General features: G+C 36.9%; 1 protein-coding gene across 1 annotated transcript in view; it reads right to left on the bottom strand.

The window, feature by feature from the left end:
- The window catches only part of ADGRV1 (adhesion G protein-coupled receptor V1), a 271213-nt gene that overhangs the window by 19312 nt on the left and 227714 nt on the right, over positions 1 to 24187 (bottom strand). The window contains exon 88 of the mRNA XM_053931503.1: positions 14744 to 14865. Within this exon, the coding sequence (XP_053787478.1) occupies positions 14744 to 14865 (122 nt within the window). The remainder of the gene's footprint in view (positions 1 to 14743; positions 14866 to 24187) is intronic.

The raw sequence follows: 24187 nt of genomic DNA, 5'->3' as shown, positions 1-24187 counted from the left end.
AATTACTCCCTACTTCCCTTGATTTTAGTGAAAAAGATAAAACTGTTTGGTTAGATATGCTCCTCAAGAAAAGGGAAATGTAGGCAAAAATGAAGACAAAGACTAGATATCCTTCCATATCTGACAACCAGGTGAACAAGAGAGGTGGAGGTATAATTTGGCTCTGTCATGGAAATCACTCACTTCTTGGCTTGAGATAATAAGCCCCCAGTCTCTGCAAGGAGAGAATAAAATGTACCTCAAGAGAGCACTTGAGATCTCTTTTCAAATGGAGTGCTACTCAGAGTAAAATAAAAAACCAGACTTATAATAGGGATTTGATCACAGAATCATACAATGCTAAGGGTTTGGAATACATCTTAAAGATCATCAAGTCCTGACCACAGCTGCCGTGGACAGGGACACATCTCATTAGACCAGATTGCCCAAGGACTTATCCAAACTGGCCCTAAACAGTACCACAGTCTCCCTGGGCAACCTGGTCCTGTACCTCACCATCCTCATCATGAAAAATTTCTTCCTAATATGTAACCTAAATTTCCCCTCTTTCAGTTTGCACCCATTATTCCTTGCCCTATCACTACAGTTCCTGATAAAGAATCGCTCTCCAGCTTTCCAGTAGGCCCTCTTCAGTCACTGGAAGGTTGCTAGGAGATCTCTATACAACCTTCTCTTTTCCAGGCTGAACAGCCCTAACTTTCTCAACCTGTCTTCTTAGGGGAGATGCTCCAGTCCTCTTATCAGCTTCTTGGCCTTCCTCTGGACTTGCTCCAACAGTTCCATGTCCTCCTTCTGTTGGGACACCAGAACTGTACACAGCACTCCAAGTGGGGTCCCACAAGAGCAGAGCAGAGGGGCAGAATCACCTCCTTCATCCTGCTGGCCATGCTCCTTTGGATGCAGCCCAGAACAGGTTTGGCTCACTGGGCTGCGAGCGCACGCTGCTGGCTCATGTGGAATTTTTCATCAACCATCACCACCAAGTCTTTCTCCACAGGGCTGCTCTCACTCACTTCTCTGCCCAACCTGTAGGTGTGTTTGGGATTGCCACGACCCAAGTGTAGGACCTTGCACTTTGCTTTGTTGAACTCCATGAAGTTTGCATGGACCCACGTCTCAAGCATGTCAAGGTCCCTCTGGATGGCAGTGCTTCCTTCCAGCGTGTCAGCTGCAACACACGGCCTGGTGTTACCAGCAAACTTGCTGGGAGGGGGGCACTCAATCCCACCACTGTCAGTCTTCTACTAGAAACTATTGTCTTGCTTTTTTTAAAAAGCTCTCTAGAATTTGCATTTGTGTGTTACAATTGGTTTTTTTTAATGGAAAAGAACATTGCCCGAAAAAATTCCATCAGGACTTTATAAAAGACTCAGACAGAGACACCAACTAAGTGTAAAAAAACAAACAAACAAACAAACAAACAAAAATAAAAAAGAAAAAATTTACAGAAAATAGAAAGCAAATTAAATTAACATTGAGGCAATTCCAACAGCTCTAAGCAGAGCTCCTTCTGCATTTCTGAGACAAGAACAACACTTTGGAGAGTAATGGCCTATATAACATAACTAAGTGGATGTAGTATAATTAAATATTATTTTATATTTTATACAGTATTCAGTAATTAGTATTTAGTTATTAACTGTAGTAATAAAACCACAAATGGTATGTCAATACATACCAATGTAATGACAAAAGATATATAAATATATTTCAAAACTAAGCAATTGGAACTTTTGGTTTCCATGTGTTGGTATATTCATTGAACTTTGCCATAAAGTAGCTTTACTCATAGTCAGCAAAAGACAGTGTAAGTCATGAAATATACATAAAAACTGTTGGTTCTCCTTGCACTTGGAAAATGAGAAGCTCCCTTCTCCTTCTTGGAAATTTTCTGCAATGGATTAATGCCAGAAATGACCTAAGATATATTTGTAGCACTTAATAATGACCTGGTCTATGACCCCTTCATGTTATCTGTGGAGGATTTCTTCAAAGAAAAAAACATAGGAACTGTTGAAGGATAGACTTTCATATGTTCTGAAAAGCAATAAATTTCTCAGCTGTTTTTTGTTGTTTTGTTTTTGGTTTCTGAGGATTTTTTTGCTTGTTTATTTTTATTTTAGCTTTTATTTTCTTATTGCTTAGCATATATGTCCTTCTGAGGTCTTCTGCTTTGTGTGAGGGCTGAAGATTACCACCTATTCTTTTCCAGTACCTTTCTATGGCCCTGCTGGCCCTACAGGATCATGTTTTCTCATTGCCAAATCATCCAAAGTGTATGACAGAGCTGTCTGGGCTGCATGGCAAGTCCAGTGCAGAGCAAACACAGGCAGCCACCAGCTGCAGAGCTGCAGTGTGGGTCAAGAGGAGAGTGCATGGCTCTGACAAGTGGTTCTTTTGATTGTTTTGTTTTGTTTTTTACTTTAGTACTTTTTGACTTTGTCATCCTTTGCACTTTTTTGTTCCCAGTGGCAGCAAGGCAGCTACCAGTTCTGCCATTTTCCCTCCACCCATCAGAACCGGGAGAAAATTCCAACCTCGTTCCTCCCTGCACATATGATCCCAGACAGAACTGGCTCTGCCTGCTGAGCAGGACCAACACAGAGAGGTGAACTCCACAAGCCTGGAGGTACTTACAAGTCAGACCTGATGGGCAATATTGACCTAATTGGACTTCCACCTCCAAAATTTGCATGTTCAGATGTTTGCAAAAGCATTTTGGCTCCTTGCCAAAGTCAGTAAAGAAATGGGCTGATAAGTAAGTAATGAAAAGCCTGGTGAGACATAAAAGCAATCTCCTGAAGAAATTTGTAAGAAATTCTAAAGTGAGATGGGGAACCTTTGCCAGGCAGGTGGATTTTGAAGCAATTTTATGTTAAACAGATTAAACATAAATCTATATAAAACCCAGTGACGTAGGGAAATACTGGAATTCTCCCAGGCTGGTGTGGCAGTGTCATTTAATGTATTTAATAATTACAACAATTCATATAATTTAATGAATGGAAAAATTTGTAGGGTGATGTTAATATTCCATTCCAGTGAGAACACTGGGAATGGAAAGAACCTGAGCATGTTTTTTTCTTTTTCTGGTCTTATATTGGGCACAATGTCTTCACCACCAACACCAGGACGGTGGTCCTTGATGCAGGGTCCCTCAGAGGACTTCAGTGTAATGTAACATAATGACACTAGTTAACTCAGCCAAGCCAGTTTCTCCAAGGCATCTCTGTGTAAAACCATAGCCTCTCTCTCCCCATACACCTCACAGTCAATCCATGTTTCTCCTTAAGAGTCTTTCAAAGCTACAACAGCTTGTGAGGGTTTTTTTACTGTGCTAGGACATTAAAAAATATTTTCAAATATTTATATTAATATATATAAATTTGTATTTACCTGTAATTATCTATAACTATATATACAAAACCGTATAACTATGTTTCTGTAAAGGTAATTTAATATTGATAAACTAGGCACAAGGCACAATTGCTCTCTGAACACTCAGCAAAAATACAAGTCATAACATTCAGATGAACTTCCACCCTAGATGTTAAGTAACTGTTCCACACAGAGCCTTCCTTTGAATTCAGATACAGAGCTCCTTAAAGCATATGCATTCAGTTGTTTGCAACTGCAGTCACTGCATTAGGTTAAGGTTCATGCACAGTGAATTACTACATGCAAAACTACAGTTAAAATCAAACACAAAATTACATTACCAGAAGTAAAATTTGTGGCAAGGATGATAACACCGGTCTCTTTCCTGTGATTTTATCTATTACAAATAATTTTTACAAACTAAGCCAAACCATGTCAGAAAAGTGGCTAAACAGTGTGTGCTAATGCTCTTTGACAATGAAAATGAGGGTGGTAATCTAGAGACATTTCCAGGGAGAGGGTCTTTATTTAGATTAACCTGAAAATCATTCATACCACAGCTCCTTCTACTTTTTACTGTTACAGGAATTTAATGCTCTATTAGAACTAAATTTGGTTTCCAACTTGAAAATATATTCCAAAAAATAAAGTACTTGAAGCAATACAGACTGAGAGATTGGTGGTAATGTGGTTTAATAAGTTAAGAACAAATGGAAATGTAGGAGACATTAAGTTTGCATCTATAACAAAATGATAATACCCATCTCTCAAGATTGACAGGATGGGTAGATAGACATGGCTATCTGCAGGTGAACTAAAAAAAAAATAAAGATAATTTAGTCACTGTTTTTCATATATCATTGTATCCAATTGTGACACACACACAAGCAGAAAATGATTATTTGTGTGTTCTTTGAAATTTCTTTACCATATATGAACTTAAAATTTACATTACATTAGTAAAAATACTACATTTCCAAGTTTTCATTTTCCATATTTATTTTTCCAAATTTCTGTAAATTTGTCTAACTATACCAAATAGTTATGTGGTCTACCACAAACATACTTGCTGCAAAACTATCAAAATTTTCATTAATTTAAATATTTCTAAAGTTTCATTACCTAATCTAAAGAAACTTTCTCAGCTGGTTTTCATGTGTTCTCAAGGAAAGTAGGACAGTTAAACTGTTTTTCAAGGGATTAGTATAATAACTTCAGAAAAAAATTTAGCACACACAACTAGATCTTGGTTAAAATATTTTTTAGATTATTTCTTAGAGTTTAGACTGTATCTTTAGAGAGTGATTCTTAAAAAGACCTTCAAGTGGCCCAAAAATCTCATAATTACTCCTTGGCCTTATTTGGAGCTTTGTGAAGGACTTCTACACTGTACTTACTGCAAAGCAAAGACCCTGTGGAAATGCAGATAAAAATAATTTGTTTCTCCTTCTAAGATTAACTATTTCTTAGGGGAAAATGAAAAAGGATTCTGAAACAACCCAAAAAATATTGGGACAGATGATTTCAGACTTTCTGTTTTCAATGTATGCAATGTCTTCTTTATTTTTTTTTTTTTTTTTAATCCAGGTAGAATGGGGCAAAGATGCTTAACGACAGTGTTTTCTTTGGGATGAAATCACAGAGCCTAAATACAGAAATGCTATACTAAGTGAAAGAAGGAACATCACATATATCTGGTGAAGCATCCTCTGGATTCACATTTCCCTCCTTACTGACCATATAAAAAGTTTTTGGACACCAGTGTGATAAATTAGGCACCCAGTGGTGGGGAGTCTTTTCTGTTCACTAAAGAAAATTAAAGAATTTAAAAGAGAGAATTAGAGAATTAAAAACAGATCTGTTAATACATATTCCTTTTATGAAGTAAAAAATTTCTGTTACATACATTGGCTTACTTGGCTAATAATAATGGGAGGGACAAGCTAATGTGAAAGTAACAAAGCTCTAAAGGAAAGCAGAAATCTTCATGATGAGAATCACTATTTTCCTGTTACCTTTCAGAATTCAGGAATGAGAAAAAGGTTCTGCAAGAGCTGCTGGCTCTGCTTTACTTAGAATGAAATCGCTCTGTGTATTAAAATGCCAATTTTCTCTTTTTTGGAACTCAAAAGCTTAATCCCAGAGGGTTCTGGGGCATAAGAAATACCAAAATTTCAAAATCTACCACCAGTTATACAGAGTATATGAACCTATATAAGGATAAGTCACAATTTTCACCTTCCTTTAATCTTTCATATTTTTTGAAGCATAATCAAAACATTAGCAAGTCTCCAGTAGATAATGAGCTTTATTTACACAGTCACGGGCACCCACACACAGAAAATAAAATGCTAGCCCTCTCAAACTAAATTTCCTGATCACTCTTCTTTAAGAAGATATAGAAAGAAAAAGGAAAAATTTTCAGTATGGATCCTAGTTTTATAATTGAGGATCTCTGTCATTAAAACTTTTCATGTCTCTGTGGTAACAGCAAAACAACATATCTGAAGATTTAAACAAACAATCAGCTGTCAGTACAAGCTGATTTGATGTTTCTTTAAATACAACTGACCCTTGTAAAGGCAAAAACAAAAGAGTAATACTTGACATTTTGCTGAAAATAAAGAAAACATAATTTAGTAATTTTCATCCAACTGTGGTTAGCTCCAGCTCCACAGTTGCTCAACTCCTTCCAGACTCAAAAGATTTGCAGTCCTCCATATATCAGAAAACCTCCTGAGACAGCTGCTTCTAAGCAGTAATATTCAGACCTCACATCTAACTGTTCAAATGTTCCATTTTGGAGAATATAATCCATCGCCAAAATTTAATATGAAAAGGAAACACTGACAACATTACATTCACATACTTACAAACAAACTGATTTACAAATGATTTACAACAGTTAACACTGCAGTTAACACCTTTCTTAAATTCATGGACTTTTTGATTAACAGATGGAAACATTGAATATCTTGAAGAACTCAGTGGTATGAGGTCACACTACACTCAATGTTTCTGAGCAGCTTAGATGTTTAAGTGTTTGTCCCAGAGCTGTCAATGTTATTAGATGCAGGCAAAGTGAATATAACTAGGAAAGATGCTCAGTGCATCTTTCACATCACACTGCCTTCTGAACAGAACCGAGATGCTGGAACTCAAAAAGTTGTTCTTAATTAGACTAAATTCTGAAGACAGACTGAAGTCACTAAAAAACTAGGGTATACTGTTTTGCATGCAAGATGACACAAGTGTGATTATATAGCTACTGGATCAAGGCCAATATGGACACAGGCAACAGATGACAGATAATGTGAAATTCTTTCAGGCTTCTGAAATAAGATTTTCAAATTCCTGCTCATGATTTTTTTTCCCCTACTGCTACAATATACAGAATTCATCTCTTTGACCAATGGGCTTAGAAATGTCCACAGGATCCCAAATAATGCATCACCAATATCCTTTACAATAGCATTTAAATTGCTCTTGTTTACAAAGTGAGATTCACATTTGCTTCCTTCAGACCTGTATTATGCTGCTGATGTGCATTTGTCCTAAGTGAAACACGCATCCCAGTTTCTACTTCTTATATGTATGTACATATATACATAGCTTATCAATTTATAGCAGAAATTCTTTCACTACTTGTATCTTAGTGCATAATTCTGCACTTAGTGTGGTTGGATCTCATATAATTCCTATTAAGTCATTATGCAGACTAAAACTCATCAATTTAATTATGTAGGATACATCAGTCCTCCAACAATAATACCTAAATGTCTGTAATAAAAGAGCTATACTAGCATTTCTTCTGCCATGCTCACAAGGAAAATTCAAGTAAAGTTGTGTATCAAGATCCAGTATTACTATTTTTTATACTTTCCTCATTTTATTCTCACCATATTTTTTCCTTAACTCTTACTCCTTCAGTTTTGCTGAGAAACTGTATTTAAATACCTGCTATGAGTTAAACAGATCTGCTGCTTTTATTTTGCTCAAGCTAGCAGACAACAGCTTGGATTAGTATGATAATGTCAATACATCCAAACCAGGTATTATTTATAAGTATCTGATCTTATAAATAAGATGCTATTGAAACTTATAAATAAAACTGCTATCAAACTAACAGGCTTCTAGTTGTCAAAATCAAAATACAGGAATAACATAAGATGTAAATGAACCATTGTTGTAGCACCAAAAGTTTTGCTGATGTATAGAAGTCTCCCAGGCTTATTTCATGGATTCTTTCTTCATTGTATTCCAAACCACTCTTGAGTTAAAGACAATCTATTTTCGTATCATGCCACTGTTTCAAAGAGTCACTGTTTCTTCTGGCCACTTACTGTATCTTTAGTCCACACCAATAATCAAGACAAGAGGACATAGTCTTAAGCTGCGCCAGTGGAGTTTTAGGGTAGATATTAGAAATAAGTTCTTCAGAGAAAGAGTGATGGGGCATTGGAATGGGCTGCCCAGGGAGGTGGTGGAGTCACTGTCCCTGGAGGTGTTTAAGAAAAGACTGGATGTTGCACTCAGTGCCATATTCTATTTGGCAAAGTGGTGCTGGGTCATAGGTTGAACTCGATCTCTACGGGCTTTTCCAACCTAGCTGATTCTGTGATTCTTTAGAGGAAAACACTTCTAAAAATAATCCATTGAAGATTTTCTTTTAGGCTAATTTTGTCCTGGTTTGGGCAACTTCTGATTCTTTACTTCCTTGGGTATCAAAGTCATTATCAACTGTACTTAAAAGAACAACTCTGTCTTCACGGCAAAATAAGCATTTGCAGTGATGAGTGATTTGTTACAGACACCCAGCTAAGTGGGTTGTTATTGTATTCTTCACAGTAAGAAAAGTTGACAGAGGTGGAAAATGAAAACAACATAACTTTTCAGCAGCTATACATCCACCAATTGCAGCACTTACAGTTGCATTTCTTACTTGTTATGTGCTACATAATTCTGGCTATTACTAACAGCTCCTAAGGAGAATGGCTAAAACTGCTTTTTCACCTTCTGTTGAAAAAAATTGGTGTTAAGAGATTTTTCCTGAAATATATTAATGTAAAATTCTTCAAGAATAAATTAAGGAACTTCAGAGATGCTGCAAGATTTAAAATGTTATTTAATTACTGTAAAAAATGTATTATAGTCACATTTTTCTATTTTAAGTGTGTCACTGAAAAGTCTAAATGTTTTTTTCTAGTGATTAGTTGAAAATCCAGTAAATCAAAGCCCACTTCAGTACACTTTTTCACTGTGTATTATTTAAACAAATAAACACAGCTCTAAACACAGACTACTCTTCTGACATCAATTTCCCATGTATTTCAGTTCTATCCTAACAATGCTTTCTATTTTTACTTGACACTGCAGACTTTTTTCTTAGTTTTGTCTTCAGCTATAGACTGATTTTGGGTCCGTCATATTTGGACTTGAATAGCCAAATGGAATCTCTTATCATAATTTCATAAGTAGTTACAGAAATAATGTGCTAAAGTATGGTGGTAACTAGCAACAGAGAGGACTCTCCTTTAAGAAATAAGTTGTAAACATAGAAAAAGGGATATAAAATTGTTGCATTCTCTTGATTCACAGTGTAATCAAGTCTCGTGGACAGCTTATGTTTACACAGCTACTATAATGCATACCAATGCTACTGTCCAATCAAGATTACAACCAGAAGTTTAGCTGATGTCAGAAAGTATGAAGTCTCAAAAGTGACAAGCTTTCTTTACTTGCTTTACTGTAGCTATTTTTACTTTAAAAAATTGCACATAGTGAACAACTTTCAAGGTTAAGTGAATGGCTCTAAGTATACTATTGTTCTTCCTTCCGGGTAAGAAGCCAAGCCACCATAAACAGCTTTATTGAACAGATGTCAAAATGCAGATGTGAATTGCTTTGGATGTGTATTTTATTTTGTGTCTGGGACAATATTTGAATTGTTTGGCCTGTGTTTAACTGTGTTTGGTTTGTGCACTTAGCTGACAGAAGATTTGGTTGGACTGTATCTACTTGAACAAGCATATGTCCTTTTCATGATAGCTTTGATATAAATTGTAGTTCATCTTGGCATCACTATGAGAGCTTCATTGCCTTATGTTGGGCTAATTTGCAGTGTAGAATCACCTTTTGCAAAATCTGTAGGCAGCCTTTTACAGCTTGCTACATTTACTTACATCTCATATCTGTCCAATACTGGGTTCTGTTTAGTTTTGTGTGGCTTTGATAATCTGAACCACTGCATGGGATCTTCTAATTTTCCTCTGACTCATCAGAGCAGAAGCTTCCAGAAGATGTCATAAGACAGAGGAAGTGAGCCTATTTATAGTGGTGGCCCTCTCTGTGTTCCTGGGCTACATCCCAGAATTGAATAGTATGTTCTAGGAAAAAATACATATTTCATTTGTGACTGGTACTGGCATGAGCCTTATAAACTGTGTACTTTTGCTTTCTTGCATAATATAATGCAGCAACTTATGAAACAGTGTATCTTTACTCACTTTTTACTATCACAATATGTGGTAATCTTAAAGTTTTATTTCTCCTTCTAAAACTGTGTCATCTTGATTTCTCTTAGTATATTTTATATTGTTTCATTATAATAATGTTTTATTACGTTTCATTATATTCAGGGTTTTTTGGTTGTTAACCTTTTTCAACATACAATTTTTCTTTGATATCTCCTTTTCTACTCAAGTTAGCCTTTCCTCCCATTCTGGCTTGTCACAGCTATTTTAATAATTTTAATTAGTTTATTTGATTAATGAAGTTTGGTTAATCTCATCTTCTCCAGTCAATGTCAGGTTTGGATGTACACCTGTTCACTTGTTTTCTATATGCCCATATTTCTTGTTAAAGGCTTTTCAGGTATTTGTAACTGAATTTCTGAACTTTCTCTTATTGCAATCTACTACAAATTAGTTGACTTTTAGAACTTTTTGCGAAATTTGTCTCTAAACTGAGACATTGCCTTAGGCAAGTCAGCCCATTTGCCCAGTTTGGAAAACCACCAGTCAACTCTTCCAGATTTTTCCTGCGTTTCTTGGGAAGAAGTACTTTGCATGTAACACTTACGCTTATTACATGGGTATGAGTTGTCCAGTATGCTCAAACACAGAACAGGCAGACATTTAACCCTTATCTTCATCATCCAAAAAAACCACAAAAGGATTTTTTGAATACTGTTATTAATAATACTACCAGCTGCCATTTATTTTTCCCCTGATATTCCTGAAAAATTGAGGTTTTATACTGTTGGTGGGTATTATCACAGTAGTTCATGAGAGTAAGATTTCAATTCAAAATCACTTATTGAAAAATTTAATTAAATTATTGCTGAGAGAGGAGAGTGCTGGAACTTATTGCAAGGAAACCATGACTGGGGTAGCTGTGGCATACCTAATGCCTTGTAGTTTAGAGTGTAGATACACTCTAAGTTACAGAGGATGGAGGTGCATAGTGCAGTTTGCTAGAAATATAGCCAGAGAAATATCAGATTATACTGAGAAAGTTGGCTGCAGAGAATAGCCTAGGAATGAGCCTGAAGCCTCTTTTTGACCCTTTTGCAAACAATGGGAAGAAATCCACCCACTGCCCTGAACTTTGGATCCATCGAATGCAAATAGGCCTCTGTTGACATCAGCTACATGAATCAGAAACATGATTCGTGTACCTGATGTCAACTAACTGCAGGAAAAACATGGTGATCGTTTAGATGGGTATAGTGCATGCAAAAGAGCTTGTGAAATTCCAAATATTTGAGAGAAGTACTCAAAATAGCAGCTTATTCTTTCACTTTTGACCCCAGAAATACATGTATCTTGTGAATAAATTCACAATGACAATTTTAAATTAAGAAAAGAGGTAAATGTTTTTTCTGTTTTGCAAGGGAAAAGATGAGGAACCGAGGCTTACCATGCAAGAGCAATGGAGTATGCTTCTGCATCACAGATGCTGTTTGGGTAGGACAATAAGGTGCATACTGCTAAGGAATTCAAAATACCAGATATCCCGAACACACTTATTTTTCTTTCATGGTTTTCTAAATGTACTTTTTATTTTGTATATCAGCTATTGCCCTCCCATATGCATGTTTATTGCTGAAGTTACAAGGAAAGTGTTACTTTCTCCTCCATGTACTAGAATAGCTCCTACTAGAAACTTGTCTCTGATGGGAACCATTTCCTGCAGGAAGTGCTTGGAAACCATTTGTACTGAGTCGATGACTTTTCAAGCAAGTGCATTTTCTGGGAAATGCATGTCATAAGGCTAAACAAACACAATGGATAATATTCAGCGTCCTTTCAATGTCCTGCATTGAATCCATTTGAATATCCAACAGATTTTAATGGATCACATTCTGCTTCTTTACACAGTCCATAGCTCCTGGGCAGCAGGGAACCAGGCCTCTACTTCTTGTAAGCTATTTCATCTCCTCTTTCTCTGTCATGAAAAAAACTCTTAATGAGCAATGAATTGCTTTCCGGCTGAAACAAGGCTTGTTGTATAACAGAAATGCTCACCAATAAATGGTAAACCCACCTTTCATTGCAGAAAATCAGCCTTGTTTTAACAATCATCAATTCTGAGAGCTGACAAAGACATGACAATAAGATGCCAACAGAATGCATGACAAAGACAGGTAGTTTCTACTGTTATCATTATGAAAATGTGTCATCCACTATCAAGTTCCATTTCCTTTCCCAGTCACAAACAGATTGGCTGAGATTAAATCCTCAAAGGACACTGGACATGACTGTCTGTGAGCTGGATACACATGGCTCTGCATAGCCTGTGGGTCAGAATGACTCTCAGCAGGAAGTGTGTACTCTCCAAGACTAGCCCCTCATCAGGAACATAGTCTAAAAATCCTTTCTGAAGTTGCACCTACCTACAGCAAAACCTTCATTTTTATTCAGTATTGGTAATACATAATTTTGTTCTACACAAAGACTGCATACTGATATTTTCTCTGAGTTAGTTAGTTGTTTCTGATTATTTGATGAACAGCATAGATTAAAGAAATTTACAGACTTCTCACCTTGTTCCTTCCCTGTTTTTCATTTCATGCTGTATGTCTGATCACTTGAATCACACACCAGTTTTTCTGTTTCTTGACTAGATAAATCTTAACTTTAAAAGAGGAGAATGGTCTGTATGGGATGGTTATTTAAACTGTGGGTGCATTCCAGAAAATATTTTTAAAACTTCTTTTATTATGGAGACTTACAAAGCACTGAAGACAATCATCCAGTAAAACAAAAAAATTTAAAAACTGTAGTACTGCGTAAGAGTTATTCTATTTTTTTAACTTCTCTCAGGGTATGCAACACCAAAAAGCTCTTTTCCTTTTAAGTATATGGTAGCTTTATACTTTAAAAAAGCGCTTAGTAAACAGTTATAAAATGTAATGGATACTGTTCTGCTACATTTTACAATACAAATTTCAACAAAGGATAAAAAATCCACTTTTAAAGCACGGAGTATGAGTTATTAAGCTCCTCATAGTTGAAAATAAAGTTTTTGTTTATTACTGTTTGAGTTAGAGCTCCAGCCATGCATGTTTTAATTTAAAATAATAAGCAGGAAGAAATTATGCATTTGAAATGTTTTCACCTCCTTTGAATAAAGAAAAAAATTATTATATATTACAGTTTTTACTGATTCTCTTGAGCTAGAGATAACAAAAGTAACAGGTTTCTCTTCCTGATGTGGAAGATCAGTACTGACATAATGTGAATTAGTTCATTAATGTGCATTAACTTCTTCAGGCCTGTTGACATATACAGTCATTTCCCAGATATTGGTAACTATCATTAAGGCAAGATGCCAAAAGAGACCACATCTACTGGTGAAGCAGAGCAGAAACACATATTGATATGTCTATAAATATATATATATATATAGAGAGAGAGAGAGAGAGAGAGAGAGAGAGAGAGAGAGAGAGATCCATATATCCATATATATCTATATATATATCTATACATAGACATATCAATATGTGCTTCTGCTCTGCTTCACCAGTAGATGTGGTCTCTTTTGGCATCTTGCCTTAATGATATAGATAGATAGATAGATAGATAGATAGATAGATAGATAGATAGATATAGATATATAGTTATATATAAAAATATATAACTATATATATAATATATATTTATATATATACAATTAAATGACAATATATACAGAAATATATATATACACACATATATGTATATATATATATATAAACATGTATATATATATATACACAATATATATAGAAAAATCATATCTATTTTGGGGAGAATAAAGTACATTTTCTTTCCTCAATTAAAAAAATATTTCTGAGATATAATTTTAAAAGTATTTTAATATGCCTAAGGACATGCCCATATTTTCAATTTAAAATAAATCCATTTTGTGAAAATGTGCCATTTTAATGAATTAATTTTTAATTGATGGGATATAAAGACTTTTAATATTGGAAAATAAAAGTTGTCACAGAGGTTTCTGTTCTAAAAAAATAAGAAGGGCATACTGGAGTCCAGAAGTACTTGCCCTCCAAAGATTTTTATATATAATTTTAAATCTCCTGCTAATTTCACTGTTTTCAAACATCAGAGGTATTTTCCTATCTGAGATATAATAACCATTATTCTATAAATAATTCAGCAATATGCAGTATGGTATTAAATGCAGTGCAATGCACTAGAGAACCCAGTGCACTGAGTTCTCTATATAAATACTGTATATGGGTAAAATGTTGTAAAGAGCTATTTACATTTTTTATTATTAATGCTGAACATTTGGTCTTTATTTGTTTCCTTTTTCAATAAAATTTATTTGCTTTATCAATATATATATTCTATATGAGAAAAGCTAAGCCTCAAGGCTTACCTCTTACAATGGAAAAATATTCTTAGGGCTATAGAATTTAAAATATTTGTGTGGTTGTATTATTATTATTATTATTATTATTATTATTATTATTATTATTATTTATTATTATTAAAATTAAAATTTACAGAAAATGGAAATACCCAGTGATTTTGCAAAGGATGCTGATACTTCAGTTTTAGTGGTAAAATTATCTCAGTAATACTTTACATACAGAATCAAGCAATTTTCTTTCTGAGTGTATTAGCTATGAAATGAAATCTATGCAATTATAGTGCTATTGTTTTCAAACAATGCATCCCTTGCTTTAATATGCATTCCATATGTCAGTTTGAGAAATAAACAGAAAACACACTTCCACACTGTGACAGTGAGTTACTGGATCATGTTCAGCTGGTGCAGCCAAAATGACAAACATGAGAGGAGAAAACACCCCCAGGTCAGCAAGAATACTAAAGAACCAGATGCTGGCTCTTACCTGCAGGCTGTTGAAGATGATGAAGAAGACTAACATCCAGAGGTGCCGGTAAGCCATATGCAGTCCTCCCCACAGCCAGGTGATGGAAATCAGGGCAAAGAGGTACAAGACCAAGGGGATCTCTGCAAATCACAAACACAGAGTTTCAGCTGCTGCACCCTCAGAAAAAAACGCTTTTTAAAGAATTACTGACACAGAACATGGTTTTGCTGTGTGTGGCTAACCTTGGAGCTTGTTCCCCAGTGGTGGGCAGCCCTTGTCCTGCTCTAGTTGGGTGGGGGTCCCAGGGCTTTTATGACCCCCACCATGGGATCAGAAGACAAGCAGAAGGACACTGTCAGGGGTCTGGGAGGTATGAGGGGCAGAATGAGCACAGCCCAGCTCAGCAAACCAAGTGGTGGGAAGAGAACACATGAAGTCAAAAAATGTGCTGAACTTTGGAAAAGAATAGAAGAACTCTTGGCAAGCTCTAGAAATTTTGAGAGAAAATGAATTTCTAAGAATTGAGAGGAAAGGGAAAAGAAGAAAAGTATTATGGTGTGTTGGTTTTGCATGGCTTGATTTTTTGGTGAGGAGGGAAGAAGCCAGCCACAGAAGTAATTTTTCCTGTGGGAAGCTGCTAGAAGCTTCCTCCATGCCTGGCAAAGTCAATCATGGGCTGGCTCTGAAAATAAACATGCTGCTAAGACAATTAAATTATTTGGTAATGCCTCTATGATGACATATTTAAGAAGGAAAAAAAACACATGCATTTTGTTTTTTTTCTTCTTGCAGGGGTGGCAAGGCGGCCACTGGGGCCCTTCCCAGTGTGGCTGGGACCATGCAGCCAGGGCTATCTCAGCATGGTCCACAGCAAACTGTGCTTGCTTGGCTGCTTTTAAGTAGCCATGCTGAGGGCAGAAGGGCAGAGGCGGCAGCAGCAGCTTCTCCTTTCAGCGCCCCACATGAAGAGAGGCACTGAATGGAGCTGGCACTGTGGCAGCTGGCGCCACTTGCGCTGTGCCGGTGGGGACCATGTGGCCAACAGCGAGGGACATGACAAGCAATTCCCCAGTGCAGATCCTGGATGGGATCAATCCTATAAGAACCTTTCAGTTTATAGAACTTGATAACAACCAAATCTACAGACACCAATTCTCTCCTAAGTCTGAGAAAAGGAAAAGGGGAAGACACATGAGAACAACATGGGGACACCAAGGTCAGTGAAAGGAGGGAGGAGCAGGAGGTGTTCCAGGCTTCAGAACTGAGATTCTTCTACAAGCCATGGTGAGAACTATAATACAACAAACTGTTTTCTTGTAACTCATTAAGTGCATGAAGGGATGCAGAGGTCCACTCACAGCCCGTGAGAAAATGTGTTCATGCTGGAGCATGTGAATGCTGAAAAGCTGTATTCTAGTAGGAAACTTGAGGAGAGAGAGAAGACCCTTGCTTCCAGAGATAGAGAAAGAGGATCCTTGCTTTCAAGCTAGACAGCTCATCTTTAAAAGACTACATCCCATGAGCTAATGACCCATCCAAACAGTTGTGGGAAGCCTGCTTTGCCCGTGGGAGGTACTCACTTACAGCAGGTCGGGTGGGACTGCTACTCATGAAAATTAGAGCCACATTAGAGAAGTTACAGAGAACTGTTTCCCATGAGAAGGACCCCACAACATAACAGAAGAGACTCTTCTCCCTAAGCAAACTGAAGAAAGATTTTTTAAAAGTAACAAATGGACTAAAAAACCAACTAAAAAATTGACCCCGCATTTTGTCTCCCTGCACTGTCGGTGGGAAGGAAGGAAGAGCTGGGTGGTGTGGGGACAGAGTGCATTCTCCTCTTTTAATTCTGTTAATATTTTTTTCTTTATATCTTTTAAGTTTTGAGCCTATTTTGCCCTTAAAGTGTTTTCTCCTAATCCTTATCTCACCCCATGAGTCTTTTTTTTTTTTCTTTCCCCCCTCTCTGCTCAACTATAGCAGAGGACAATGAGTGAAAGGTTTTTTGTGGCTGCCTGGCATCTAGACAGTGTGAACCCATGACATATGGATACGTAAATGGTCCCAGCTCTGACCACTTAGAGGGTTGTAGGAAATTATAAGAATAGCTTATTCTTTAATTTGTTGTTATCTTCCTCTTCAAGTCAAACATAAGACATCTGACCCCATAAAACTTAGAGTGACAACCACCTCTCAGCCCAGGAGATACAACTCTGAACCAGTTAATTTCATTCACCTTCAAAAATACATGCAGAATCTGTCCTTAAGGATGCACACATTCTCCATTTTAAGTTCCCCACTGTATTTACTGCATAAAAGAGTTAGGGAATGCTGGCAGAAAGACGTCTGCCTGGACAAAGTTTGCAATAAAGAAAACAAAAGTAAGTTTTCAATCCCACATGTTTCTCCTGAAACTGACAAGAGCCAGCTCCTGTGTTGCCATGTTTGCAGCAGAATTCAAAGTCCATGTTTGCCAGGTCTGTGTACCTCAGGAGCAGAGGTGCTTGGCCAGACATTGCCCGTCTCCACACTAGTTATAGAGCATCAACAAAGAGTGGGGATGTGTTTTTACAGGCATTCCTCCAGAAACAGCAGTTTGGGAGCCCTTTAGCCAATTTTTTTAAATATTGTACAAATAGTAAGGGCCTTCTGAACGTAGGCTATGCCCCATGTCATACAGACATAACATTTTAACAAGAAAAAGTATAAAGACACTAGCTTTTTTGCCACATACTGAATATTGTTACAGTTTATGGTTCTGTTTTTTTCTTCATTGGTAACAATTGCCTCGTTATCAGTATAGCAAAGAGCTAATATAGAGGTGAAACTTTGATATCATTTAAAGCCTTGGATATTCGAGTTCTGTATACCCATTTTTTGGATTTTGATCCAATAAAAGCTCAATAATTAGAGCAAACATATCAGAAAAAAAAGTAACAAATTATTTAAAGTTTGTAAAATCAGAACTGCACAAAGGAAGCGAATACCAATAAATAGTCTTGATATGGACCAAAATAGTCTAATTATTTGTAGTTTTCTTCATATGAAAATAGAACCAACAACCCACTCCCAAAGAAACCCCAAAGGGTTATTCTGAGCAGATGAACCTTCACTGATATGACTTTAAGTCCAAGTGTAAGCAGTTGCCTCTAGGCTACCTGGATAAACCTTGGTAGATAAAACTGATGTGGAGAAGTCGGCTCAACATTACTGTGATGTAACTGAGACACTGACAAGCAGTTCTGTTGGGTATTATATAATCCACCAATGCTGGTCCCCATTTTTGGTATACTTATCACACTGTTTCTTAATACTATGAGTGATGGAAGATTTTATTTAAGCAACAGGTAGTCCACACCCTCCTTAAATACATATAAATGTATGCATATATCGCTGTCCTGACTGTTCAGGTTTTTCCTTGAAATAAGTCCCTGTTTCCTTACTATAAGCTTAAGAGACACTGACAGCATTGACAAATTCAATACAGATAAATGCAGTTTATGTAGCTCTAGTTGCAGCTTGTTAGAGCTTGAAAACTTACCATAGTCCAGTGTGATATTTAACTAGGTGAAATTGCATGCATTCAATTTACCAAACAACTGGAAGTGTCCCGTTTGACACTCCTTCCTTGTTGAGAAAAAATAATTTCCCTGTTAATCTGTAAAACTAACTTTCTGTTCTGAGGGCTGCAGTACATTATAATAAGTTATTAACGGTAATAAAATTGTAGTTTTCTACGGTAGGAGAGTCCTTAGAGTGAACACAAGATTTTGTAAGTGATTCACACAAAACCAATGACTGTGAGATTTTGAAAGATAGGCTGCAATATTTTCATTATGAGTTTGGATTAGATTACAAAATTCATGAACCAGGAAAAATATGAGGATGATGGAAAAATTTAGTCACCTCATAAAGAACCTAAAAGGAACTGTACTGAGTATATGAAAGCCTTGCCTTCAAGAAGGGCCGAAAAGTTGGACAGATATGATACATCTCCCATCAGTTCTCCCATTTTCAACTCAGGAGCTTCCCTAACCAGACACAAGGCTTTTTTTCCTAGAAATCTTAGGGGATTTTAGAAATCTTCAGGGGACTTTTCTTTCACAAAATCATATTGAACTTTGATAGTTCAGAAGAATTATCAGGGCAAGGAACTCTACAGTAACATCATAAGATTCAGGCAATAAAATGCCAGATTGCCCAGCTGAAGAAGCTGTGAGCCTTGTGTTTGTTGCTTGGTTTCCTTATAACAGAAATAAGAACAAGAAACAAAATGTGAAACATTTCCAAACAGCTATGATTTCACCTACAGTGTTTCCAAGTTTGTAACAAACTAAGAATTACAATTCTATATTTCTGAAATAAACCTCACAAAGAAGAGAAAGACTGGTGACAGTTTAAAGTTTCATTCTCTGTTGCATTATAAGGCATCTGAAGATGTCCCTGCTCGTTGCAGGGAGGTTGGACTAGATGACCTTTAAAAGACCCTTCCAACCCAAGCCATTCTATGATTCCATGGTTTGTAATGACCTACTGAGAAAAATAATTTCATTATCTCCTGCAACCTAAGCAGGCTGCTTACTGATGTCCACAAAGAATTTCAACCCCACAGGACTGTGGTTCCAGTGAGCCTGTGCATGCTTCTTCAGAAATAAGAACTGCAACACTTTTCACATTTGAAAGGATTGGAAAAGTGGTGATAGATACTAAATTTTAGAACACAGGATGAAGCTGCCCAAAAAGAAATAAGAAAAATTATTTTTCAGTACCAAGTGTATCCTGTCCATCAACTCCCTTCGTATGCATTTTGGAAACCATGAGAAGAGGATGTCTGCCAGCCTCTGTATCTGAAAGCACTAAGAGCCATGTGGCCTCCTGGTAGTCCAAGACTGGGAGGGCGAGCAGCATTGAAGAAGAAAGAAGTGGAAGCAACTGTGAAGATGAAAAAGATGATGAGGAGGAGCCTTGCACTACAATGCACTGTCATACTTTCGATAGCTCACCTAACAGCAAGTTGAAGATTGAGGAGGATTAAATATGGCATTGTAACTTCACTAATGAAGTGACAGTTCCCATGATTAACCTCTCATCCCTGTGTAGTACCTATTGGTTATGAATTAATAGTTTGATGCTGCCTACTACAACCTATTTTACCAGGCAGGGAAGAAGCAACAGAAAATGTCCTGTACCATTTCAGGCAACAACTGCTCATGGTGCATAGTGAAAAATTATCGTAAAATGCCTTCCTGTTAAAAGGGGCTTTTTTCTTTGAAGTTAGGAAAAGCAATGTGCAAGCACTTAGAAAATCTACTAACTGAATTAACGAACAACTCACTTAAACACATGAAAATAGAAATCCTTCCTTCCTTCCTTCCTTCCTTCCTTCCTTCCTTCCTTCCTTCCGCAACTTCCGCAACTTCCGCAACTTCCGCAACTTCCGCAACTTCCGCAACTTCCTTCCGCAACTTCCTTCCGCAACTTCCTTCCGCAACTTCCTTCCTTCCTTCCGCAACTTCCTTCCTTCCTTCCGCAACTTCCTTCCGCAACTTCCTTCCTTCCGCAACTTCCTTCCTTCCGCAACTTCCTTCCGCAACTTCCGCAACTTCCTTCCTTCCGCAACTTCCTTCCTTCCGCAACTTCCTTCCTTCCGCAACTTCCTTCCGCAACTTCCTTCCGCAACTTCCGCAACTTCCTTCCGCAACTTCCTTCCGCAACTTCCTTCCGCAACTTCCTTCCGCAACTTCCGCAACTTCCGCAACTTCCGCAACTTCCTTCCGCAACTTCCTTCCACAACTTCCGCAACTTCCTTCCGCAACTTCCTTCCACAACTTCCGCAACTTCCTTCCGCAACTTCCTTCCGCAACTTACTTCCTTCCTTCCCCAACTTGCTTCCTTCCACAACTTCTTTCCAGTTTACCTATAAATACCTACTATGTGTCCTCTCCTTAGGCTGTTGAACTGCAACTGATAATGCAACTTCAATAGCTTTTAACAGTCTTTAGCTAAACATAAAGACCTACTGCAAAACCTGAAAGATCTTTATAGACTTTTTTTTTTCCCAGATGAAAAAAATCTGGGGAGAATGTGTTGCTTCACAGAATTTCAACAATTTGTGGGAGACCTAAACTAGTAAAACATTTACAGGCTATTGCTTAAGAAGTCATCAGTTAAACTTAGCAATATAAATATAAAAATGCCACAAAACCAGTTTGTTTTTTTTTTAATAAGCTTGAAAAACAGTGTTCCAAATCCTGCTGGCTTGGTTTTCAATTGTTTTTGACAGCTGCAGTAAAGAAAAAAAAAAAAAAAAAAGGTTTGGTAACAGGATTTTGTGGCCAAAATAAAAAACAAAACCAAACAAAACAGATTTCTCTCATAAAGTCCAAAGAAGGAAATACACCACCAAGAAAATGCAATCAATGAGTCATAACAAAACCAGTGAATCCTGACGGGGAATGTAAAATGCACACAATTTAACAGTATCAGATACTGAAGACAAGGAAGCTGGTAGATCCATGTCCATGAAATTGAGCTGGAAAAAAATGTTCATTGATAGTTTGCAGAAATAGGAAGTAAAAAATGTGTCAAAATATTTTGTTAATTTATATTTTTTGATCTGCTGATCCTTATGGCAAGGAAAATTTTGAAATTAAAGTATACTTTCTAAAAGAAAAGCACATGTCTCATTAAGTATAACAAATACATCACTGCTTCAAAATCATAACAGAAAGACTAGCCTCTCTAACCTTTGCACTAAATCTCACGGTTTTGGCAAACTTTCACATACAACTTTAAGACACCTTGTGTTATAATAAAAGGAATCAAAAAGGGCATTTTATCATAGCTTATGCTATTACTGCTATGCAGGGAATGTGCAAATACCAGAAAAGTAGCAAATCAACAGAATAAACAAATACATGAGCCTACTTATTTCCATATAAAATTATTTAAATGCACAGTTGCAAAATATTAAATGAGTGCTAAAATTGCAACTGTGCAGTCACAATTTATGGACATGAGCTTGCTTCTGCATATTTCTTCAAATGAAAAAAACTAATTTGGATATGTGAAGCACAGTGCAAGCAATCTAAATTACACAAGTGAAGAGGATGCATTTATGTTATTACCTTTTTCAGACCTTAGTTCTTTATTTCAGCTTCTTATTATGTTTGTGCATTTAGTCCTAATAGAATTTGTAAAAAATCTTGAAGGTAAAGATTTGTTTTTCTCCTAATTACAAAAAGAAAGCCTCCTGGAGTGTTATGAAGACTAAAATATTATATCCAGTGTGTGTGTGCTGAATACTGTGAATGCTGTCCATAACTCTTAGTAGGTGTAGGCAGACTATTCAGCATGTTCTGTTGTGACTAGGAATTGCATACTGCTAACACAATAAATATATTTGGAGACTGGAACTAGATGATGTTTAAGGTCCCTTCCAACCCAAACCATTCTACGATGTCATATTAAAGAAATTTATATGAAGGAAGATGAAAGTAGATAGTTAAAATTTTACAACTAAATATCCAAGGCATTCTTCATGAAGCTCTGTTTTGACAACATGAAGTTTTAATCTTTACATTCATTCTGGCATGTTTGCAATTATAGTATCTGATTCAGGTAAGTTGTACTGCATATTTATGAGGAGGGCTGCCAGTGAAAATTATGTCAGTTCAAGATTCATTCAATAAATAAAGCTTATCTATTTACAATTATTGGGGGTGGGGGTAAAATCAAGTTATTCTGTTACATTTTTACATCTTTTTGTGAAATTAGGAAAGGTTAGCAAACAGAAAATAAAACCATTTATATTGGATTGCTATTCTGTTACTATTAATTTTCTGTATATGCATATTAGGACCTGTCACTAGTGGGTTTTCACAGGCCTCTACCCTCAGCCCTGTGGTCTTCAACATCTTCAAAAATGACTTAGACACAGGACTGGAAGGGACACTAAGCAAGGTCACAGATGATACAAATGTAGGAGGATCTGTTAACTCTTGGAGACAGGAAGGCCCTGCAGAGAGACCTCAGCAGATCACAGGAGTGTGCACAGGAATGGGCAATCACCAACCATATGAAGTTCAATAAGGGAAAGTGCCAGATTCTGTTCCCAGGGTGGGGCAACCCTGGATGGATGGACAGACAGACTGGGGAATGAGATGCTGGAGAGCAGTGCCATGGAAAGAGACCTGGGGTCCTGGTCAAATGGAAGCTAAATATGAGCCAGCAGTGCCCTGGCAGCCAGGAGGGCCAGCTGTGTCTTGTGATGGAAACTTAAATATTAGTCAGCCCCAAGGCTGTTTATCCAATGAACGCTCTGACTTGGCTCCTGTCAAGGCTAACTTTTGAGAAGGTAGTTTCTATATATAGGAGGACAGTCAGCCAACAGAACATGTTTGCTGAAAGGCTGGCAAACAGAACAAGTACAAAGTGAGGACTCTTTTTAAGCAAACTCAATGCCTATCTCTGAATGACTACAGAGATTGAGCTAGCATTCCTTGAAAATCATCTTTCACAGTTTTTTCAACCTTTCACACTTTTCTTTCAAACATTCGCTTTTGAGAAGGAAAAGCTGACTGCTCTAAGAGATAAGTAATTCTTGACTCTCCCACTACCCTTTCTTGAGACCTCTACTGTAAAGGAAAATTCCCTGAGCTAAGAAAACTATATCCATCACCATGCAAACCAACATGACCAGTAACAGAAATTCTGGAACAGTAAAAAAACAGCATGAGAGGGCAAACTCACATATTTGGTGCTGCAGACAGGGTAATGAGAAGTGCGCATATTGCTTAAATTAAGATTTGGCAAACCCTATTTACTTGTGTTACACTAAAACCTTGCTTTAATCATATTCTTTTACACTGATAACCTAGTCACAAGTAAAGAGTATAAACACCTTCTAGGAAGATCATAGACCACTGCCAAAGGAATTGACACTAATTACTAAAAGAGATTTTTCCTGGGCTAGCTGTCTTTGGGCTATGGTATTTTCTTGAAACTACCAGAATAGGGTAGGGTGAGAGAATAGGGTATGAGAGGTGAGAATTTACTTAAGGATACTCAGGAAAAATATAGAGAACTAGGAAGAATATATGCATAACAGAAAAGGAGGTACAATAAAAAATGGGCATTGTATAAATAAAAGTAATAGACCCTCCAATTATATCCTATAGTTTTCCAAGAAAATAGTTATCTGTCTAGAAACAGATCATCTTTGCAGATACCAAATGTTTTCTTTTAGGCATGTATGGTGAAACCCAGCATTGTTACTCTGCTCTTGGGAAAAAAAAAATACACAGGAGTCTCCTTTAGTGTGGGTAGTAACAAACTCTGCTCCTAGGACAGAAAAAATTAGTAAACCACCATGCTATTACCTAAGTTCAGCAAGATGTTTTACAGAATTTACAGAATTTATTCTAATAGCTGTAGAAGAATAACATGGTGGCTGTCTATAAT

Source organism: Vidua chalybeata, chromosome Z, assembly GCF_026979565.1.
Source record: "Vidua chalybeata isolate OUT-0048 chromosome Z, bVidCha1 merged haplotype, whole genome shotgun sequence".
In the NCBI taxonomy this organism is placed as follows: domain Eukaryota; kingdom Metazoa; phylum Chordata; class Aves; order Passeriformes; family Viduidae; genus Vidua; species Vidua chalybeata.
The sequence above is the reverse complement of the archived record's forward strand: the minus strand, read 5'-3'. Positions and strand labels throughout refer to the sequence as shown.